The 18,317-nt window shown below is 36.0% G+C and overlaps 3 protein-coding genes across 4 annotated transcripts; 2 read left to right on the plus strand and 1 right to left on the minus strand.

Moving 5' to 3' along the window:
• Window positions 1–127: 127 nt before the first annotated feature.
• On the plus strand, window positions 128–3,401 carry LOC106768139 (endoglucanase 25). The gene is made up of 5 exons (XM_014653108.2): window positions 128–672; window positions 759–1,534; window positions 2,169–2,304; window positions 2,396–2,568; window positions 2,668–3,401. Exons 1-5 carry the CDS (start codon window positions 300–302, stop codon window positions 3,067–3,069), a joined length of 1,860 nt encoding a protein of 619 aa, XP_014508594.1. The 5' UTR covers window positions 128–299; the 3' UTR covers window positions 3,070–3,401.
• LOC106768141 lies at window positions 3,281–8,117 on the minus strand. 2 transcript variants are annotated; one of them, XM_014653112.2, is made up of 5 exons: window positions 7,842–8,117; window positions 6,584–6,853; window positions 5,320–5,556; window positions 4,994–5,211; window positions 3,281–4,706 (listed from the first exon to the last, which is right to left on the minus strand). In XM_014653112.2, the coding sequence occupies exons 2-5, from the start codon at window positions 6,836–6,838 to the stop codon at window positions 4,442–4,444; spliced, it is 975 nt and encodes a 324-aa protein (XP_014508598.1). In that variant the 5' UTR covers window positions 6,839–6,853; window positions 7,842–8,117; the 3' UTR covers window positions 3,281–4,441. The 2 variants fall into 2 exon arrangements, with proteins under 2 accessions (XP_014508598.1, XP_014508599.1); XM_014653113.2 differs by lacking the exon at window positions 7,842–8,117 and adding an exon at window positions 7,593–7,828.
• Window positions 8,118–9,521: 1,404 nt separating this feature from the next.
• Window positions 9,522–18,091, plus strand: LOC106765846 (sodium/hydrogen exchanger 6). Its single transcript, XM_014650605.2, has 21 exons — window positions 9,522–9,812; window positions 9,904–9,963; window positions 10,072–10,096; window positions 10,179–10,264; window positions 10,346–10,457; window positions 10,805–10,867; window positions 11,005–11,024; window positions 11,094–11,188; window positions 13,145–13,173; window positions 13,284–13,315; window positions 13,398–13,445; window positions 13,536–13,596; window positions 13,678–13,775; window positions 13,865–13,940; window positions 14,042–14,061; window positions 14,233–14,330; window positions 14,476–14,585; window positions 15,813–15,917; window positions 16,669–16,763; window positions 16,858–16,928; window positions 17,521–18,091. Exons 1-21 carry the CDS (start codon window positions 9,568–9,570, stop codon window positions 17,577–17,579), a joined length of 1,608 nt encoding a protein of 535 aa, XP_014506091.2. The 5' UTR covers window positions 9,522–9,567; the 3' UTR covers window positions 17,580–18,091.
• Window positions 18,092–18,317: the final 226 nt, after the last annotated feature.

The raw sequence follows: 18,317 nt of genomic DNA on the forward strand, positions 1-18,317 counted from the left end.
ATAATAAGGAAGAAAAAGAAAAGAAAAAAGTGGAAGGAGAGCCGTTGGATTAGTAAGAGTGAGCTGGCTACTGGGTGTCGCGAACATCAATAATCTAATATGCTAAGAAAAAAGAGATAAAAAGGAATGTGAAAAAAAGAAGAGTAAGGCGCGTCACATCACGTGTCTCAGTAGTCGTCTCTTCCTTCAGTCTCCACAACCGACATTTCCAGCACACAGACTGCAAATCTACTTTACCATTCACAACATTGCATTACGTTGTTAGATTAGGGATTGGGCAGTAGGGGTTGGTATCCAAAATGAGTATGTACGGTAGGGATCCGTGGGGAGGACCGCTGGAGATCCACGCCACGGACTCCGCCACCGACGACGAGCGCAGCCGCAATCTTCAGGAGTTGGACCGCGCGGCATTAGACGAGACTCAACAGAGCTGGCTCCTGGGCGCCGGAGAACAGAAAAAGAAGAAGAAGAAATACGTAGATCTGGGATGCATCATCGTCAGCCGCAAAATCTTTATCTGGACACTTGGTACTCTCGCCGTCTCCGCTGTCCTCGCCGGTTTAATCACTCTCATAGTCAAAACCGTCCCACGCCACCACCACAAGCCCGCTCCTCCCGATAACTACACTCTTGCTCTCCACAAAGCCCTCCTCTTCTTCAACGCCCAAAAATGTAACTACTCATTTCACCATTTTTATTTCTTTATCGTAATTCTAATTTAATTGATTACTTGATTTGGTTCCTTCTTTTGTGCGTAGCGGGAAAGCTTCCGAGGCATAACAACGTTTCGTGGAGAGGGAACTCGTGCATGGACGATGGGAAGAAGTCTGAAGGTACGTCGAGTGCGATCAAGGATTTGATAGGCGGTTACTACGACGCCGGTGACGCTATCAAATTCCACTTCCCCAAGGCCTTCGCCATGACCATGCTCAGTTGGAGCGTCATAGAGTACAGCGCCAAGTACGAGGCTGCCGGAGAGTTGGCTCACGTCAAGGAACTCATCAAGTGGGGAACCGATTACTTTCTCAAGACCTTCAACCACACCGCCGACACCATTAATTCCATCGCCGCTCAGGTTGGCTCTGGCGACACCTCCGATGGGAGCACCACTCCTAACGACCACTACTGCTGGATGAGGCCCGAGGACATCGATTACCCCCGCCCCGTCAAGGAGTGCAGTAGCTGCTCCGATCTCGCCGCGGAGATGGCGGCGGCCTTGGCTGCCGCCTCGATTGTTTTCAAGGACAACAGGGCGTATTCGCAGAAGCTGGTTCACGGCGCCACCACGCTGTATGGCTTTTCGAGGAAGCAGAGAGGGAGGTACAGTCAGGGTAACGAGGCTTCTGTGTTCTACAATTCGACTAGCTATTGGGATGAGTTTGTTTGGGGAGGGGCTTGGATGTACTTTGCCACTGGGAATTCGTCGTACCTGAAGCTGGCTACCACTCCCGGCCTTGCCAAACATGCTGGCGCCTTCTGGGGAGGGCCTGACTATGGTGTCCTCAGCTGGGACAACAAGCTTACTGGTGCTCAGGTAATTCCTTTTGTCTTCTCCCTTCGTGTTTCCACTTATCTGCGACCTAATTAAGCTATTTGGTGTTTCGATCAATCTCACCTTAGTGACTGCGTCACTCTGTTTTGTTTCTTTTTATTTTTTATTTTTTTTTTGTTTTGTTCTGACCTCATTACTTCAATTTCGACTCAACACCTCCTAAGGTCAGTTTCAATTGTCAGCTTCTGTGCTCAGTTCCAATCAATTAGCTCTATCACCAAAATCTTCTCATATGCACTTTTATCTTTTAGATTAGTTTTCTTATCTAACTTGCTAAAAAACGGAGGTGGCATGTTGATTCTAGTGGAAAAGCTCAATTCATTTTTACATTTATTTTCTTCTCAAACAGCCATAGCTTCTGGTTGAAAAGGTTATCCAAATAGCTTTCAAGTATTACGGCATTTTCCAGAAATTTATCGTTTTTATTCACAATGCTTTTCAACTCAAAACTTGAGCCATTCTCATTACTTGTTTAACTTTAGAAGGTTCCCTTGCTTTCAACACCTCATGTGGACCATTTGATTGGCTGCTTTGTTTTGAATTCTTAAGAATTCCAGTTCTGGATATATGTTGAAGAGTGGAAAGGATGTAACTTAATGTTCTGTCTTGTATTTAGGTTCTTCTGAGTCGATTGAGGTTGTTCCTGAGTCCTGGTTATCCGTATGAAGAAATTTTAAGGACATTTCACAACCAGACAGGCATAATCATGTGTTCCTACCTGCCAATGTTCACCAGCTTTAATAGAACAAGGGGTAAATAATTCTCCGAATTTCGACCTTTTTTTCTGCGCAACAGGTTTTCCAACTATTGTTCTAATGAGAATAATGATGTCTTCTTCCCCAGGCGGCTTGATTCAATTAAACCATGGTAGGCCTCAGCCTCTCCAATATGTTGTCAATGCAGCATTTTTAGCTGCCCTTTACAGTGATTATCTCGATGCTGCTGATACTCCTGGATGGTACTGCGGTCCCAATTTCTTTTCAACTGATGTTCTTCGAGATTTTGCGAAGACCCAGGTGTGCTATTATACTCTTTTAAATCGTGCGTAATGAAAGCTAATATCATGTGTCTGGGCTAATTTATTTTCCTTTTCTCTTTTCTGGGTGATTTTCTAGATTGATTACATTCTTGGGAAGAACCCTCGGAAAATGAGCTATATTGTAGGTTTTGGCAATCATTATCCAAAACATGTTCACCATAGAGGGGCTTCTGTACCAAAGAATAAAATTAAGTACAACTGTAAAGGAGGATGGAAGTGGAGGGACACATCGAAGCCAAACCCACATACCATTGTTGGAGCTATGGTCGCTGGTCCTGACAAGCACGACGGGTTCCATGATGTCCGAACCAACTATAACTACACAGAACCAACTCTTGCAGGCAATGCAGGTTTAGTAGCTGCGCTTGTGGCGTTGTCGGGTGATAAAAGCTCAGGAATAGACAAAAACACTCTTTTCTCTGCTGTTCCCCCAATGTTTCCAACGCCGCCTCCTCCTCCTGCACCATGGAAACCATGAGGTGTTTTGTCATTCATCATCCTCTATCCCTCAAGTACCACATGTGACTTCAATGTATGGATGATTTTGAAGATGGAGGTACATTAAAGATAAGGAAAAGTGGAAGTAGTGCAACTAGGCCCCCAGTGAATCTTGTTTGTCTAAGAACAATCTTCGCCTTCAAGATTAGCATTAAAATTGATAGTGTTACTTGAGACTGTCTTGTTTTTTGTTTTTTTTTTTTGTGATATACATAGTATGTATGTATGTATCAGATCTTGAATTCTTTAAACTTGAAAACGAGCATAATGTAAGGAACACGTTGAACTAATGTTTTAGAGTAGTTTACCTTACCCAATTTCATTTTTCTTTACTAGCTTGAGGACTCATTTTTTTTTTCAATTTTGCAAAATTTCGTTTGTTCTACATGTGCTTACTCAAAATGCCACTTCATTCTTAAATAATTGATTGGTTGGTATAAACAATTGCTTCGTTCCCAACGAAGCAAGTGTGTATGAGAGTGCTTTTGAGGTTGGGACCAATTCTTCCTCTAGACCTGCCCATGCACTTGCCAATTCAAATAAAACAAAAACCATTGTATCAAAACCGGAGGCGGCGCCTAGACGCATTTCATTACCGAATGCTGTGCCGATTTTATATTCCAATTTTAGAGCCGCTGAATGTTCTTTCATGTACTCCATCGAATCAGGTGCTGCCATATGCTAGGGACTGATCCTCATGTCTAGTCTAGGACTGTGGGACATCCTTTCCTTTTCATGCGGAAGTTGTGGAAATCATTATCCGACACATGTTCCTCATGTCTACATTGATGCATGCATGTAAAAGAAATACAATTGATGAATATGGCATTACCATTAAACACTTGATAAGAGGCATCAACATCTACAATTGAAGCTTCTATGCTATCCCATCTCCCTACTGGCAGTGACAAAACAGGAGTGTCATAGCAAGGTTCTGAACCATCGATACACTGTTTCACACGCATTTAATAAACGACTTACACATTGTATGACAGCATAAGATGGTGATTGAGACTATAATGCAGTGTCAGTCAGTCAGCACCGGAACAGAACAACAAAAGGATAGTTCAAGAGAGGTCACAAATTTACATCTGCAAGATACATGGTTCCAATTTGGAACTCAGACGTATTGCATAATACAATTCAATCAGTCCTTCTCAACTCTTTACATAAATCATTATTGGCCTTTTGCTATTTTCTCCTTTAACCTGTTCTCAAAATATTGTTATTATATTACAACCCCAAAATGAACTATGGGAGAAAAGGGGTTGTCATATGAAAATCAAAAAGACAAAAGGGAAAAATATTATGATTTATAAATGTAATTCAAAAGCAACTTGTTAATAAACGAGTCACGAAAATTTCGACCAACTAGGATGTTTAGGCCGTTCAAGGGGAAGCTTCTCCATCTCAAAACACCCCTTTTCAGAAACAGAGGGCACTTCCTCATTCAACCCTGTCAATTTGAGTTCATCGAGCGTTCTCTTTGCATAAACAGTGAAAGCAATAGTTGTAATTATTGCAATAATGAAAGAAATAACGTTGTATACGATTTCCACAGTAGTCAAGTGGTGCCTCCGGTGCTGTGCGTCAGCCAACGTCTTTAATAACCGACCACTGACGAAAAACAATAAGATGTTAATGTGGGGTTAAGAATTATAAAGAAAAACACCCCGGTAATTGTGGTAAGAAAAAAGAGTTTGTGTAAGTGAGGGTATTTGTCTGGAGATCTAACAGAACTAAAAAAAAACTCGAAAAGGTTTCACTCATTACTTTGTCTTCTAACCACATAAGAATGGAGGAAATGGCAAGTGTCTTTGCAATTACAATATATTTACAATTCCTCTTCCTTTCTAATCTTTTTCTTTAGGGAACGAAGGACCCTAAATAGAAAGAAAACAAACCTGTAGATATAGATGAAAGCTTCTGGTACCATTCCAGCTACTGATCCACATAAGTATGGCCAAAACCTCATATTTGTGACTACCACAGCATAATTGAAAATAGTATAGGGAAAAGGAGAAACCCTAAACAGTGCAACGACTTGAAATTGACGAAACCAGTTGCCCTCCCCTGCAAGCTTAATCATTGCAGCATTCCGGGGCCATCTCTTTAACCATCGCTGGAGAATATAAAGGCAACAATCACAAACAAAAGGAAAAACCTAGTCAGAAAAACCAGCACAAAATTTAAGAAGACTGCTGATCGTATAAGAAATAAAATGACTTACATGAATGCGGTCACGGAACGGTAGCCCAATTAAGTAAGGCAGGACCATCCCAATGGTTGTTCCAACCATTATTATAACGAAGCCAAGGCCATAACCAAAAATCATCCCGGTCAGCCACATGGAGGGGCCAGAAGGGATTAAGAATACTGGGAATAAAGCCAGAGAAGCAACAAGTATCATAGCAAGAACTGGACGGCCAAAGGCAGTAGCTTCCCATTCCATAAATGGGTAAATAACCTGCATATAAGAAATAACATGATAAAGAATCAAAAAGTTAATTTAGTCAAATATTACAAGCATCCATATGGAATGCATGCCATTCCACAAGACCTGAAATATAGAGTCTGAACTTGCTTTTAGGAGTAGCAAAGATGTCAATACTACAATGCTCTTTTTTAATATCATGCTCAGAAGTAACCTTAAAATGTCAGCGCTTTTGGGAAGTGAAAATGAAAACAGAAAATATGTTGAAGGAAAAGAGTCCATCATAGATCGCACATTAAGTCAATTCATCTAGACATTTCCTTCAACACATTTACCAAAAATACGGTAACTTGTTCGTTTGTGAAGCATAATTTAAATCAAGTTGGAGGAGAGCATGGAATTAGCAGCAATAACTATCAAGATTGGCTCGGTGAAATCTTGATTAAGGTTTCTAGATTGTCTAATGTTGAAGACCGTGTAACTGTAACTTCTTTCATTTGTCATTAGAGAGTCCGGCTTGTTGTCGACGTTTCAAGCTCAGATGTGGGAGCACTTTTCACGTGTCTTCTCCAACAGCTTAGACGTGTAACAATTGTTTCTATATAAATAAAACCTTGTATAAATTGTTTTAACCAATTGAGAATTGAGAGTTCGAGCTGTAACTTCGGTTAATATTAAATATCAGAATGTGAATGTAGATTGAAGTTCGTTGACACTTTAATTGAACCACATTAATTTTTATGTGCTTTCTTCGTTACTTTTCTTTGTTAACGTTAACTTTTCTTGCGGGTTTCTCCATTATAGTTGTTATTCGTTTGTGTTTGGTAAATGGTCGTGTGGGTTTGTTTGAGCTATTTCCACAACAATAATTGAAGTAACATATCATTTCCACAATAATATATTTCAGTTAGAAATATTATAAGAACACTGAGGGTGACACGGGATTGCCACAATTTAGTCAATATCAACGAATGCATATTAGCCAAATAACTTCAGTACCGGTTCATTCTGAACAGAAAATGCAACTGTAGTACCAAAATAGTTGTAACAGAGGAAATACCTTTTCAAAAAAGAGTGGCACTCCCCACCTGATAAGAATAAAAGCAAGTATCACAATGACAACACACCATAAAAAGGATTTAATCCACCACCAGAAAGACTTTAATCTTGATTCTGCTAGAGGCAGCAAGATTTCAGATTCAACAGCCCTTGGTTCATCAGGTATGACCAGTCTAACATATTCACTATCCCCCCTCGCATGAGAGCCCGAGCCTGCATGTTTTTCCAACACCTCTGATGATTCTTGTGTCATCATTGAGATGCCGGCAGGCTATAATAACAGCAGAAAAAAAACATCAGAATATAAGCATCAAACTGAGTGTGTATGATTCAAAATTCAAAGTGCATATCTGATTCTACACTAAATAACCAAATTACGCAAGAACAGTAAGCAAATAACAATATATAAAAAAAGAGGGACACCAGGGATTCTATACCATCATTGTAGGCAAGTAGCATTCCCAATATTATGACAATAAAGCCAACTTAGTAAAATAACCCAAAAAGAGATACAAGACACTGAGAAAATGTTGAACTTTCTTATAATTATATGCAGGTGCAGTATTAAGGATGTAAAAGTTTCGGAGATCCGATAGGATGCTCTCAGTTAGAATAAATCCAAGTCAGACAGGGAAAAAAAATGGACTACAGGAGTTATTGCATGATTAAAATCATTTTAATCTTACGGATGGAATAAATTTTCTTCAACCGTGATAAAACTTACGGATGAACAAAACTAAATGCAGACAGCAATATTGGAAGGTTTATAATGCATTTCAATAATCAGAGATATCAGTAATCCCACGTCTTTGATAAAACCCTCGATTTTATATACTTTAAGAAACTGCACCTCTTGCTAGGTAATTCCAAAACACTATGTTTGAACTTGTAAATTTCCCAGAATCCACTCAATTTCTTAAGCAAAAATCCATTAATCAATTAAATAAAAAAACATTCTGGTGTCGAAGTATCTACTCGGAGACCGTGACGGGAAAAAATATAAAAACAACCTAGAAATAATTGCAGCAACTAAACGGAACCCAGCTTCTAATTCTCCCAACAACCGATTGAATAACATTGGCATGCAAAAGAAAAGCGACAACGGATAGGGCAAGGATAATATTATATACGCAAGAGTTGAAATTGGTGAATTGGTGAATTGACGAAAGAAACATAATTATTTTGGAGGAATACCCAATTAAAAAACAAAGAAAATATACGAAAGTAGCTTTTGCGACAAGTGAGACAACGAAACGAACCTTGGGAGAAGGAGTTGAGCTCTGGCAATTAACTAACAGAACAGAGCAAAATAGAACAAAAGTGAAATGGTTATGGTTGGGTTGGGTTGGGTGAGATTCTGAAAAAGATGGAAACGTCCCACTCACGCTATCATACTCATCAACCAATTAACTCCTTTTTGCCCCTACCTTACCTTTTCTTTTACAAATCTTTCCTTGTCACATTTCACCAACCATGCAAACGCACCACAACCTTGTCTTTTTCTTTCATCTTTCTTCTATTACAGATCTAATTTTGCATTGCAATTTGCATCTCCTTCTTTAATTTAATATAATTCTCAAACTTTACAAAGAAATGTATATAATAATGGTAATTTAAGTTTGTGAAATATTATTGACTATATCTTAAATAATGTTTTAGATTAATATTTTAGTTCTTTGTATTATTTTAGACGTTACAACTTAAATATAAATTAATAACATCATTTAACAAGTAGAAACATTGATGTAACTTAATTAAAAAAAATTATATTCATTACTTTTAAATTTAAGAATTAAAATATATTAAAATTTTAAATAATAACAAATTTTACCTTTACATTCAAGTTTACAAGTAATAATTAAAAACATATTTAGTCTAATCAATATACTAACTTTAACTTGTCGTTCTTAGTAAAATAAAGATTTAAACATACTTGTATATATGTAGTAGAGAATCTTGGCCACACACCTCTATAATATTTTGATTTAATATATTTTCACATTATTATAAACACGAGATTTGGTTAGTGTAATTTATCATTAATATATCATCAAATCATTAACATAAAAAGTCGTTGTATATTTAGAGATATTAATGTCACTTATTTATTGGTATAAATGTAAGCAAGGCTTAAAAAAATTTTAGTAGTTGCTTATATATAAACATTTTCTATTAATAATTGGATTATTTATCAATAATGAACAAATTTATTTAATAAAAAGACAAAAAAATGAAATATATAATTAAAATTTTACAAAGTCCAAAACACGTTCAGTAGACTGAGAAGTGAGTTTAATTCAAATATAACCAAAATATCTTTAGGCTCACTATTAATAAAAATATTGATTCAAATCTCTCAAATTCTTAAAAAGCAAATGACTAAGAAGCGAGTGAAGGATCTTTTAAGAATCTAAAGGATTTTACTCTCCAAAATTTCTTTTTAAAATTTTTTAAGTATATATATATATATATATATATATATATATATAATCTATGTAAAATATTTAATAATTTAGTTCAATGTTATTTACATAATTTTTTATTAGAAGAAATTAAATTCATAAAATAAGTTAACAATACCACAAAGAAGGTATATTTTAATTCTTTCAAAATATTAAAATTTTAAAAATTACATAGTAGAAAATTTAAACATAATTTTGTATATAATTATTTTATTATTTAAAGAAAAGTGGGTTGGCCCGCGTGATCTGAGATTTTGAAGTGCACGTAATAATGGAGTGACACGTGGATCTTGGACTAAATACGAGGAAATATAATAAACAATTTAAAATAGGTTTTAATATAAAGCCAAAAATGCACTTTCTGTGTAAAAGGACAGATGGCAGAGGCGTTGAGTTCCACGTGGCAACCCAAACTGAAACGGGTTGCAGAAAGTATAAATTACGATTATTTTATATCTAATTAATGGTTTACAAGAAGAGAGCGTGGTAGAGAGAGCGAAAGGGAATTGGGTCGATTGAACTGATGACAGAGGGTAGCAATCCAATATCTCCGGTGGACGGCATGGACGTGACCGACGGCGGCAAAGAGCAGCAGGCGGCGGGAGTGGGGATTCTCCTTCAAATAATGATGTTGGTTCTGTCTTTCGTGTTAGGTCACATCCTTCGTCGCAAGAGGATTTACGTTCTTCCCGAAGCCAGCGCTTCTCTTCTCATTGGCTTGCTCGTTGGTACACTCGCTAACATTTCTCACACTCAAACTAGTATCAGGTCTCAATTCACTTTCTATTTCCATTCGTATTCTATCATTTCTTTTTCTGTTTCTCTGGAACCTCACTTCCTCACTTTCTCTCCCAAACAGGGCGTGGTTCAACTTTCACGAGGAGTTTTTCTTCCTCTTCCTTTTACCTCCCATAATATTATATCCTTAACCACACGCATTTTTCTGCTGTTCTTGTTTGCTTTTTTCCTTTATTTCATCACAATTACTTATTTCTTTCATTTCCTTGACCTTGCGCTTTCGCTTTACTCAGTCTGGCTTCAGTCTCTCGCCTGTAAGTTTTTCTTTTCTTGTCATTTCACTCTTGTTGCATTCTTTCGTTTCAAATTGGTCTTTTCAATTTGCGTTCTTTGCAGAAACCTTTTTTCTCTAATTTTGGAGCTATTGTCACGTTTGCTATATTCGGCACCTTTCTGGCTTCCATTGTGACGGGTGTCTTAGTGTAAGTTTTTTTTTTTTTTTTGGCATTTTCATTTTTTCCATACCAGTGATTCTTTTCCTTGGTTTGCTTCTCTGTCCACAGTTATGTTGGCGGATTGATGTACCTCATGTACAGATTACCTTTTGTTGAGTGTCTAATGTTTGGTGCACTGATATCCGCAACCGATCCTGTTACTGTTTTGTCCATATTTCAGGTGATGTGATTTACATGTTGCTTTAATTTTTGTTTTTCTTCTATTTGCTTGTACCTCTACTACATGCTACATACACTTGTACCGAGTCTTCTCGCTTCTAAGGTTATGCCAATTGCTCCTGAATGCAACATGGTGTCAGTTGGGAAGAACCATTTTGGGTAACCGCTTTCTAGAGCTCTTCGGCTCCCTTAACCAATGTTTTTCACTAGCATTTTATTAACTTGTGAAGGTTTAGGCTTTCCTAATTTAAATTCGACTGCCCTATCATCTGTTATCTTTCTATTTCACTTTAGTATTATAATATGTTATGCACCTTACATTCTGATTCGATTTGTTCCTGATTGCAGGAGCTTGGCACAGACGTCAATCTTTATGCCTTGGTTTTTGGAGAATCTGTTTTGAATGATGCAGTAATTTTCTATTACTACAACTTTTCTGTTTTACTCTTGAAAGTGAATCAATTGTGATTTAAATATGGATGGTACCACTTGCTGATCTTTTCCCTCGTTTATGTCTCTCCTTTCTCACCCCTAATCTACGCTGGCAGATGGCTATTTCTTTGTACAGGTATATGGAAATTTCTACGTTTATAAAAGATAACCTATCATTATTTTGACTCAAATATTCACCTTGCAGGACAATGACAGTGATTAAAAGTCATCCATCTGGACAAAATTTCTTCATGGTCGTTGTTAGATTTTTAGAGACTTTTGTCGGGTCAATGTCTGCTGGTTGGTTTATAAATCTTACACGATGTTCTCTTTATGCAGTGTTTACGGGCTTTAAAGATGACTATCCTCATCGACTGTCGTATTCCCTACCTACTCCCCCCAATTTTCGTGTCACTTAACCCCTTCTACTTGGGATTTAGATTAAAACGAAACTAAATTTCTTATCAATTTTAATGGTTACATAAAATCCTTATATTTGGTGAAAATAATCCTATTGGTGTCAATTTATTAAAACATGTTAAATCTGTACAAGGAGGATTCGGAAAGTATTTTTTATTTGTACCACTTAATGAAATCGCATATACTATCAAAATTAGATGAACATCATTTTTATGATAGAAATTGATGCAGATTGATATTCCAGTTGTTCAAATGAAGCATTCAGACTCCAACTTGTTGAAAGGAGTTTGTCTTGTTTAGCAGAAGCACACATAATTATAATGGTACTAACAGATTTGGATCTACCTGTGGAAGATTGTTGTAATACTTTACTGATGAATAGAATAGAAAATATTACTATTGGTGGAGGACACGAGAAATGTCCGTTGTGTGACGGACATGAGAAACTATTATTCCTGTTTTTGGAGATCGTATTGACTGTTTAATGTAGAATAGATTGTGTTCTTCACAACCCCGAGATGGTTGAATCTTTCTTGTGGTGACTTTTGTTGTTATCCTTGTCCTTCTATGTTTCTCCAAGAGTCAGTTAAGGTGGGTTGTCACCTGCAAGAATTATGATACTCAAGTCAGTGAGGTCAAAAAGTGAGAAAATGGAGAATGATGCATACTTGGTTAGGGTTTCTCCTCCCCCATACATACCACATTTATCACCCTGGTCATGATCATGCAAATCGCCGTGATAAGGATTGATTTGTATCTTCATACACCTTGTTTCCTACTAGCAGTTATGTGATCATTTTGGGGTTTGAACATCTGTACATGTGATGCAGGATAAGATTGTGCCAACTTATTTGTTGAACGACATTGGTGGGCTTTGGGCTGCTCTGGGTGCTTGGTCATTGATAAGTATCCAAACACTTAAAGAACCCATCCTCAAAAGCTAGCTATTTAGGGGGGATAAAGCATTTCAAGGAACCGATTAACCAACTCTTTATCAAGAAGTAAGTAACCAATCACTTGGAGAACCCACCCTTAAAAGCTAACCATCAAGGGAGGAGAACTAGATACTTTAATACTCTATTGAACATTTCATCCTACTTGATGTGAGAGCACCCCATAATACTCAAGTCCCTATTAGTTATCCTTGAACAAATTGATTCATTATACTTGCTACCATGAGAGTTTTTTATTTTATTTCAAATGGCTATGGTTAATAACTCAATGGTTGTTAAATAATCTCTTACACTTTGTTTAGATGAGGTGATTGAAAGAGAGGGAGTGAAGAAGGAAAGAAAGAAAGAGAATTAAAGTGAAAGGTAGGGATGACAAATAAACCTCAGCAAGTATCGTTTGAACTCGTCCTGAGGGAATGAGAATGTGTATATTATATTTTGAAATTTTTGTAAATATAATTTATTATTGTTATTATTTGATATTGAAGAGAAGAAAATGCGTGTCCTTATGGTATTGAATTTTTCATAATATCTTGTTTCCTTAACTTTTTCTTTGAAAAAAATATTTAATAAATATTTGGGTGGGTACATGTATGTTTGTTACTTGACAAAGATGTGGATGTGAAACAAACTTCATATCCATCCCGTACCGGTCATGTGAATGTATATGAGTTTTTTCTTTAGGGACAAGGATGGGTATAGTCAATCTTTCACCGCCCCCATTCCTCTCCATTTTTGTCTTTAATAGAAAGAGAGGTTGTTTGGATTGGTAAAGAAATGAAAAAAAAAAAAAAAGTAAGATGATTTTATTAGAAAGAGAATCCAATTCAAAATAGTTAATTTTCAATATTCCTGATTTGGCATTTTTTTGGTGGCTCTGCAGGTGTTGGAGTTGGTTTTGTATCTGCTCTAATATCCTTTTAAATTAACGGTTATGTTAAACATGTATACATATATATGCAGCTTAGTAACTCTTTGGAGATTTAAAAGTCAAAATATAGTGAAACCTTAACTATCAATACCTATTTAAATATTCGGGGTTGGATATTGACAAGTAAGTATTTATGTTTCATTTCTTGGTTCAATATAACCAGGTCATATCTTGAAATTACTGATCTTTTTGTTCTTCAATTTAGTCTTCAGAACTTGGAGAGCTGTCTTTTTGTTCTTTTCCCGTATTTCTCGTAAGAAAACTCCTTGGACCATTTCTACATAACTTTATTGTAAAATTTCTATAAATTTCTTTATGCTGGTGCAAATTATTTTTTTCTCAGGTACATGCTTGCTGAAGGTCTTGGACTGTCTGGTATTGTATCAATATTGTTCACAGGAATGGTAATTGCATCCTTTTTTAATTTTATTGGTCATTTCATGTGTTTTAAAGCATTCTTATGCCTACTTTTGTGTTCATTTTAGGTCATGAAGCATTACACATATTCAAATTTGTCACGTAGTTCTCAAAGATTCGTCTCTGCTTTTTTTGAGTTGATATCATCATTAGCTGAGACATTTGTGTAAGGAGGATTTAATGGCAGATTTTCCCTTCTAGTTCAACATTACCTCTAAAGGATGCACGTGAATCATTTTATCTAATGATCTACAGATTTATCTACATGGGCTTTGATATTGCTATGGAGAAACATAGTTGGTCGCATGTTGGATTTATATTCTTTTCCATTGTATCCTTTCTTTAATCCTATAAATTTCAATTTTTGTGATCTGTACTAGCTTGATGTTTCATATTTGTCCTCCTCCTCAACTTGCTTGGTAACCACTTCAGATATTCATTGGAATTGCAAGGTATTATGCTGTAATTTCTATCGTCACGAGTTATTGAGTGACATATGAGCTTGTCAGGCTTTTAGCTAGTTTGGTAAACTATAAAGACATGCATGCACTTTGACACCTCTGTGCTTAGCTTTCATATTTCTCCACGAAAATTTAAGTACACTGTTTGATCACTTTGTGCAGGGCAGCCAATGTGTTCTCATGTGCTTATTTGGTCAACTTGTTCAGACCTGCCGGTCGACAAATTCCACGAAAACATCAGAAAGCACTTTGGTATAGTGGTAAGGTTTCAGAATTTTGCAAATCCTTGACTATAATCTGGAAAGCTTTATTAGTTCTGTCAATAAAACAGACTACCTGATTTTGGTGTGTTCTTTAGTGCCCTGTCCTTTTGTGTTGAGTTTTGTACTTTATGAACATGTACAGGACTTCGAGGGGCAATGGCTTTTGCCCTTGCTCTGCAATCAATTCATGATCTGCCAGATGGACATGGACAGATCATCTTAACTGCAACTACTGCAATAGTTGTTTTGACGGTAGGCTTTCTCATGCTTGTCATCAAATATTTTAATCTAATCATTAGTCATTACGTTAAAAATAAATGCATGTGGAAGCAGAGTAAGGTCCTTTGCTATTTCACTCTTTTGAATCTTATTTTCACGCTTTATTCTGTTTCTGACATTCCATATCTATATTCCTATCTAAAAGGCTATTTGAAAAAAAGAAAACTTTATGTAAAGCATGGTATGTCATTTTTATCCTTTTTTTAAATCGTCATTGCGTGTTTCTTTTCTTTCTTACCTCCATAGATATTCATTGCCATGCTAGATACAAGAAATTGTTATTCCAACTAAAATCATTTGGTACAATAGTCTATCCTACCTTTCTATTGTTCAAAGAGGAGTGTAGTTGCTTGCACACTCTCTAACACTTTATTTCTACCTGAAATATATTAAAAATTACAAAATCATGAGTGAAACTTATTAATTAAGAAATGAGACTCAAAAAAAGAGTGGTTATAAAGGGTGTTTCACTAGCACTTTTATTGTGCAAATGTGGTTTTGTCTAGGCTTGGGGGGAAATTCTCACAAATGCTTCATAATTTGACTGTAACCAACTAATTTGGGTTTCTCCACTCAACATACAATTTGATTGGCTGATGTAGGATGTCCCATGAAAAGGCAATCTTAGCAGTTGGACTATTATTAGCTCCATCTTCAGATGCAAGAGGGGCAAAGAAGGCTGAGAAGGAAATCAACCTATAGAGCAGGAAGGCATCAAAAAACTTGAGGATTGTATTATAATAAAACATGAAAAGAAATTGTAGGGATAAAACATCAAGGAATCTGAGTAGTAAACTTAAAGTTTATTTAAAAAAAAAAAGTATTAAGATAGCACATTCTTGAATTTTCTGGACGAATCTTGATAAAAATGTGCAAAATCTGAATCCAATGTTAAGGAAACACTGTCAGCTTACTAATATGTAAAGATAAATAGACCATTCAAGAATCTCAGAGTGGGAAAGACAGAAATTTTGACATTTTCAATGGAGAATACTGTGCCTCATCATCTGTCAAAAAATGTACTAGTTCTATGGTGAATTGGACAACTTGATTGGAACTTCTGGAAACCAACACGGAAGTTTGGTCCACATTTTTTTTTCTTCTTTATGTTACTAGCAGCTACCTATTCTTTTCACCACCTTTTCACAGTCCCTATACCTGGGTAGTTATTCACAATAAGGTTTGGTTACTTTATTTCAGGTATTACTGATTGGTGGTTCAACAGGCACCATGCTGGAAGCTTTACAGGTTGTAGGTAGTGACAGTCCTATCATCGAGAGTCCTTTGGCTTCAGTTACCAGAACGGTAAGTTTTTTCTAGATGAGGTTCTTTTGCTTATCAAACAGTATAACCATCTCGTCATTGTTGTTTCCATGTAATTGCTTTTTCCCTGTGGAATATAGCAAGAAGCGCATACCCGACTTCTGCGGAGTGAGATGTGGTTGCGGGACTGCCTAAATTGAAAAATACTTTACACAAGTTTGAGATGGATTTTCTAGGGAAAATAATCGTTTCTTTTTTATCAAAAGATTTTATTTAAATCTTGTGTATGTAACTAGACTATATATTTGTTGCTGAAAGTAACGGAAGCATGAAAATTGACTTGTGTTTTGATTATGCTCTTAAATGGGATATAAAATTGAAGTTATGAGTCATTCCATTAGGGAAAACAAATCTCTTGGATCTAAACTCAATTTGTAAGTGAGGTTTGCGTCTATTTATGTCTTTTAATTTAGTTATGTCTTTTAATTTAGTTATATCTTTAGTCAATGTCGACTTCAACAAAATTAAATATTTTGGACCTATGCAGTTGTACACTATGATCTGGAACCAAGCTTAAGTGTTAGATACAAGCTATGTAAAACTCAAAATGTAATTTAAATTCAAAGAAATTACATTATTTATGAACTTTGTTGTGGAATTTTATGTTAACTTCTAAATTAAATATTTCAACTGGGACTATGCATTTTATTCTGCCAAAGGATATGATAATTATAATGAATCTACTTGTTTATTTTTATTATCTTTCAACTAACATCTTTGGTTCATCCACAAGAATTTTGAGGGAACCAACGGCTATCTTTCTCCCGAAGAGGAAGAAATATCATCAGGGAACAAAATCAAGATGAGGCTACAAGAATTTCAAAGAAGGTACAATCCGTGCTCTGAAATTGAAGATATTCTAAATGTATGTCTACATTTCTGAAATTTCTAATTTTGATTTTTCTTTGCTTTTCTGTTGTAGTGCTGCATCTTTTACCGCATTAGATAAAAACTACCTCACCCCATTCTTCACTAGTCAAAATGAAGATGAAGGTATGTCAAGTTCTGGTAGAAGATTAAGAATTAGTATTTGGTGTTACTATATCTGGCTTTTTGCTTTTTAATATGCTGTTTTATTCGTCTTACTAGCTCAACAAACTAAGTCATAGTCCTACATTCTAAATATGAATTATCTTATTCTAAATCGGAGATTTCTCGGAGTATTTCCCTTCCTTACTTTTATCTGCTTACAAGCACAGTTCTATCCCGTTAAATAATAAACAGCAGCAGCATCTTTGGTTATTATCTTGTTTTTTTCAATCGTTTATGACCATATTTTGGGCATTTGGAAACTAACTATTTTTCAACCTTTAAAATCTTGTTTTGTTGCTGCTGTCAAACGTACATTGCAGTATTTGATCCATATTATGCACGTATACTTCTTAGCGAGTCATAAAAAATTCCTCCTTTACACGATTGCGAGTTTTTCATGAAATATCTCAGTTGCGGTTCTGACATGATATCTTCTCTTTGATGTTGGTGTGCACTATACTTGTTTGAACTTTATAAATGAATTTTAGGCTTAGTGAATAAATTTTGTTGACTCCGTATTTTCGCAACTTGGCCCTGGTCTTGGTCTTAACAGCTATGCCCCTCACTTTGGAGAACATGGGATTGGATGATGATGACCGTTACTCGTCATGATATTTTTGGAACAACGTACTCAATAATACTATGAAGGTTCCTTTTTGTACAAACCTTGAGTCACATGCAATTTATTGATAACTTGGAGGAATTGCCATAAGATCATTCCAAGTTTCCAACTCACTGAATTCAGAAACTTACGTCAAGTAGGCAGATTAGGTTGGAAGACAGACATCTTATATGCTGCTTTAAGTATTCTATGCTTTCAAGTTGATGACTATGGTTCTTTCACGAAGCTCGGGATTTGTAAACTTGATCTAACATACGTGTTTACTCACTCTAGTATCGGTTGTCCAAGACTAAGCAAGCACATGATCTTCATATAAAATATTCATGTTATTTGTTCTTTGCGGTTATCAAAAAGATGGAGAGAATATGCATGTTGTACAAGCGATGATGATGATAGAGAGAAATACTAAAATGTTTCAATTATGCTATAAAGTCGTTCGAGTTTGAAATAGTCTTCAACAGTCTTAGCATAATTGTATTCGAGAAATTCATATTACCTTGTACATATTTTATTTATTTATGCTGGCTGACTGCTAGTCTTGTAAGAAGTCTGATGAATCCATATTGTATGAAGTATTAGTGTACATGAACTTTATTTTAAAAAACTGTGACAAGTGGCCCGAAGATTTTGGATTGAGGTGGAAAGGATGAATGAACTGTCTATTTTTTCTCTTAAGAAAAATATTTTCAAACTGTATAATTTCGAAATTAAAAATGACTTTTAAATTT

Source organism: Vigna radiata, chromosome 7 (assembly GCF_000741045.1).
Source record: "Vigna radiata var. radiata cultivar VC1973A chromosome 7, Vradiata_ver6, whole genome shotgun sequence".
NCBI classification, from domain to species: domain Eukaryota; kingdom Viridiplantae; phylum Streptophyta; class Magnoliopsida; order Fabales; family Fabaceae; genus Vigna; species Vigna radiata.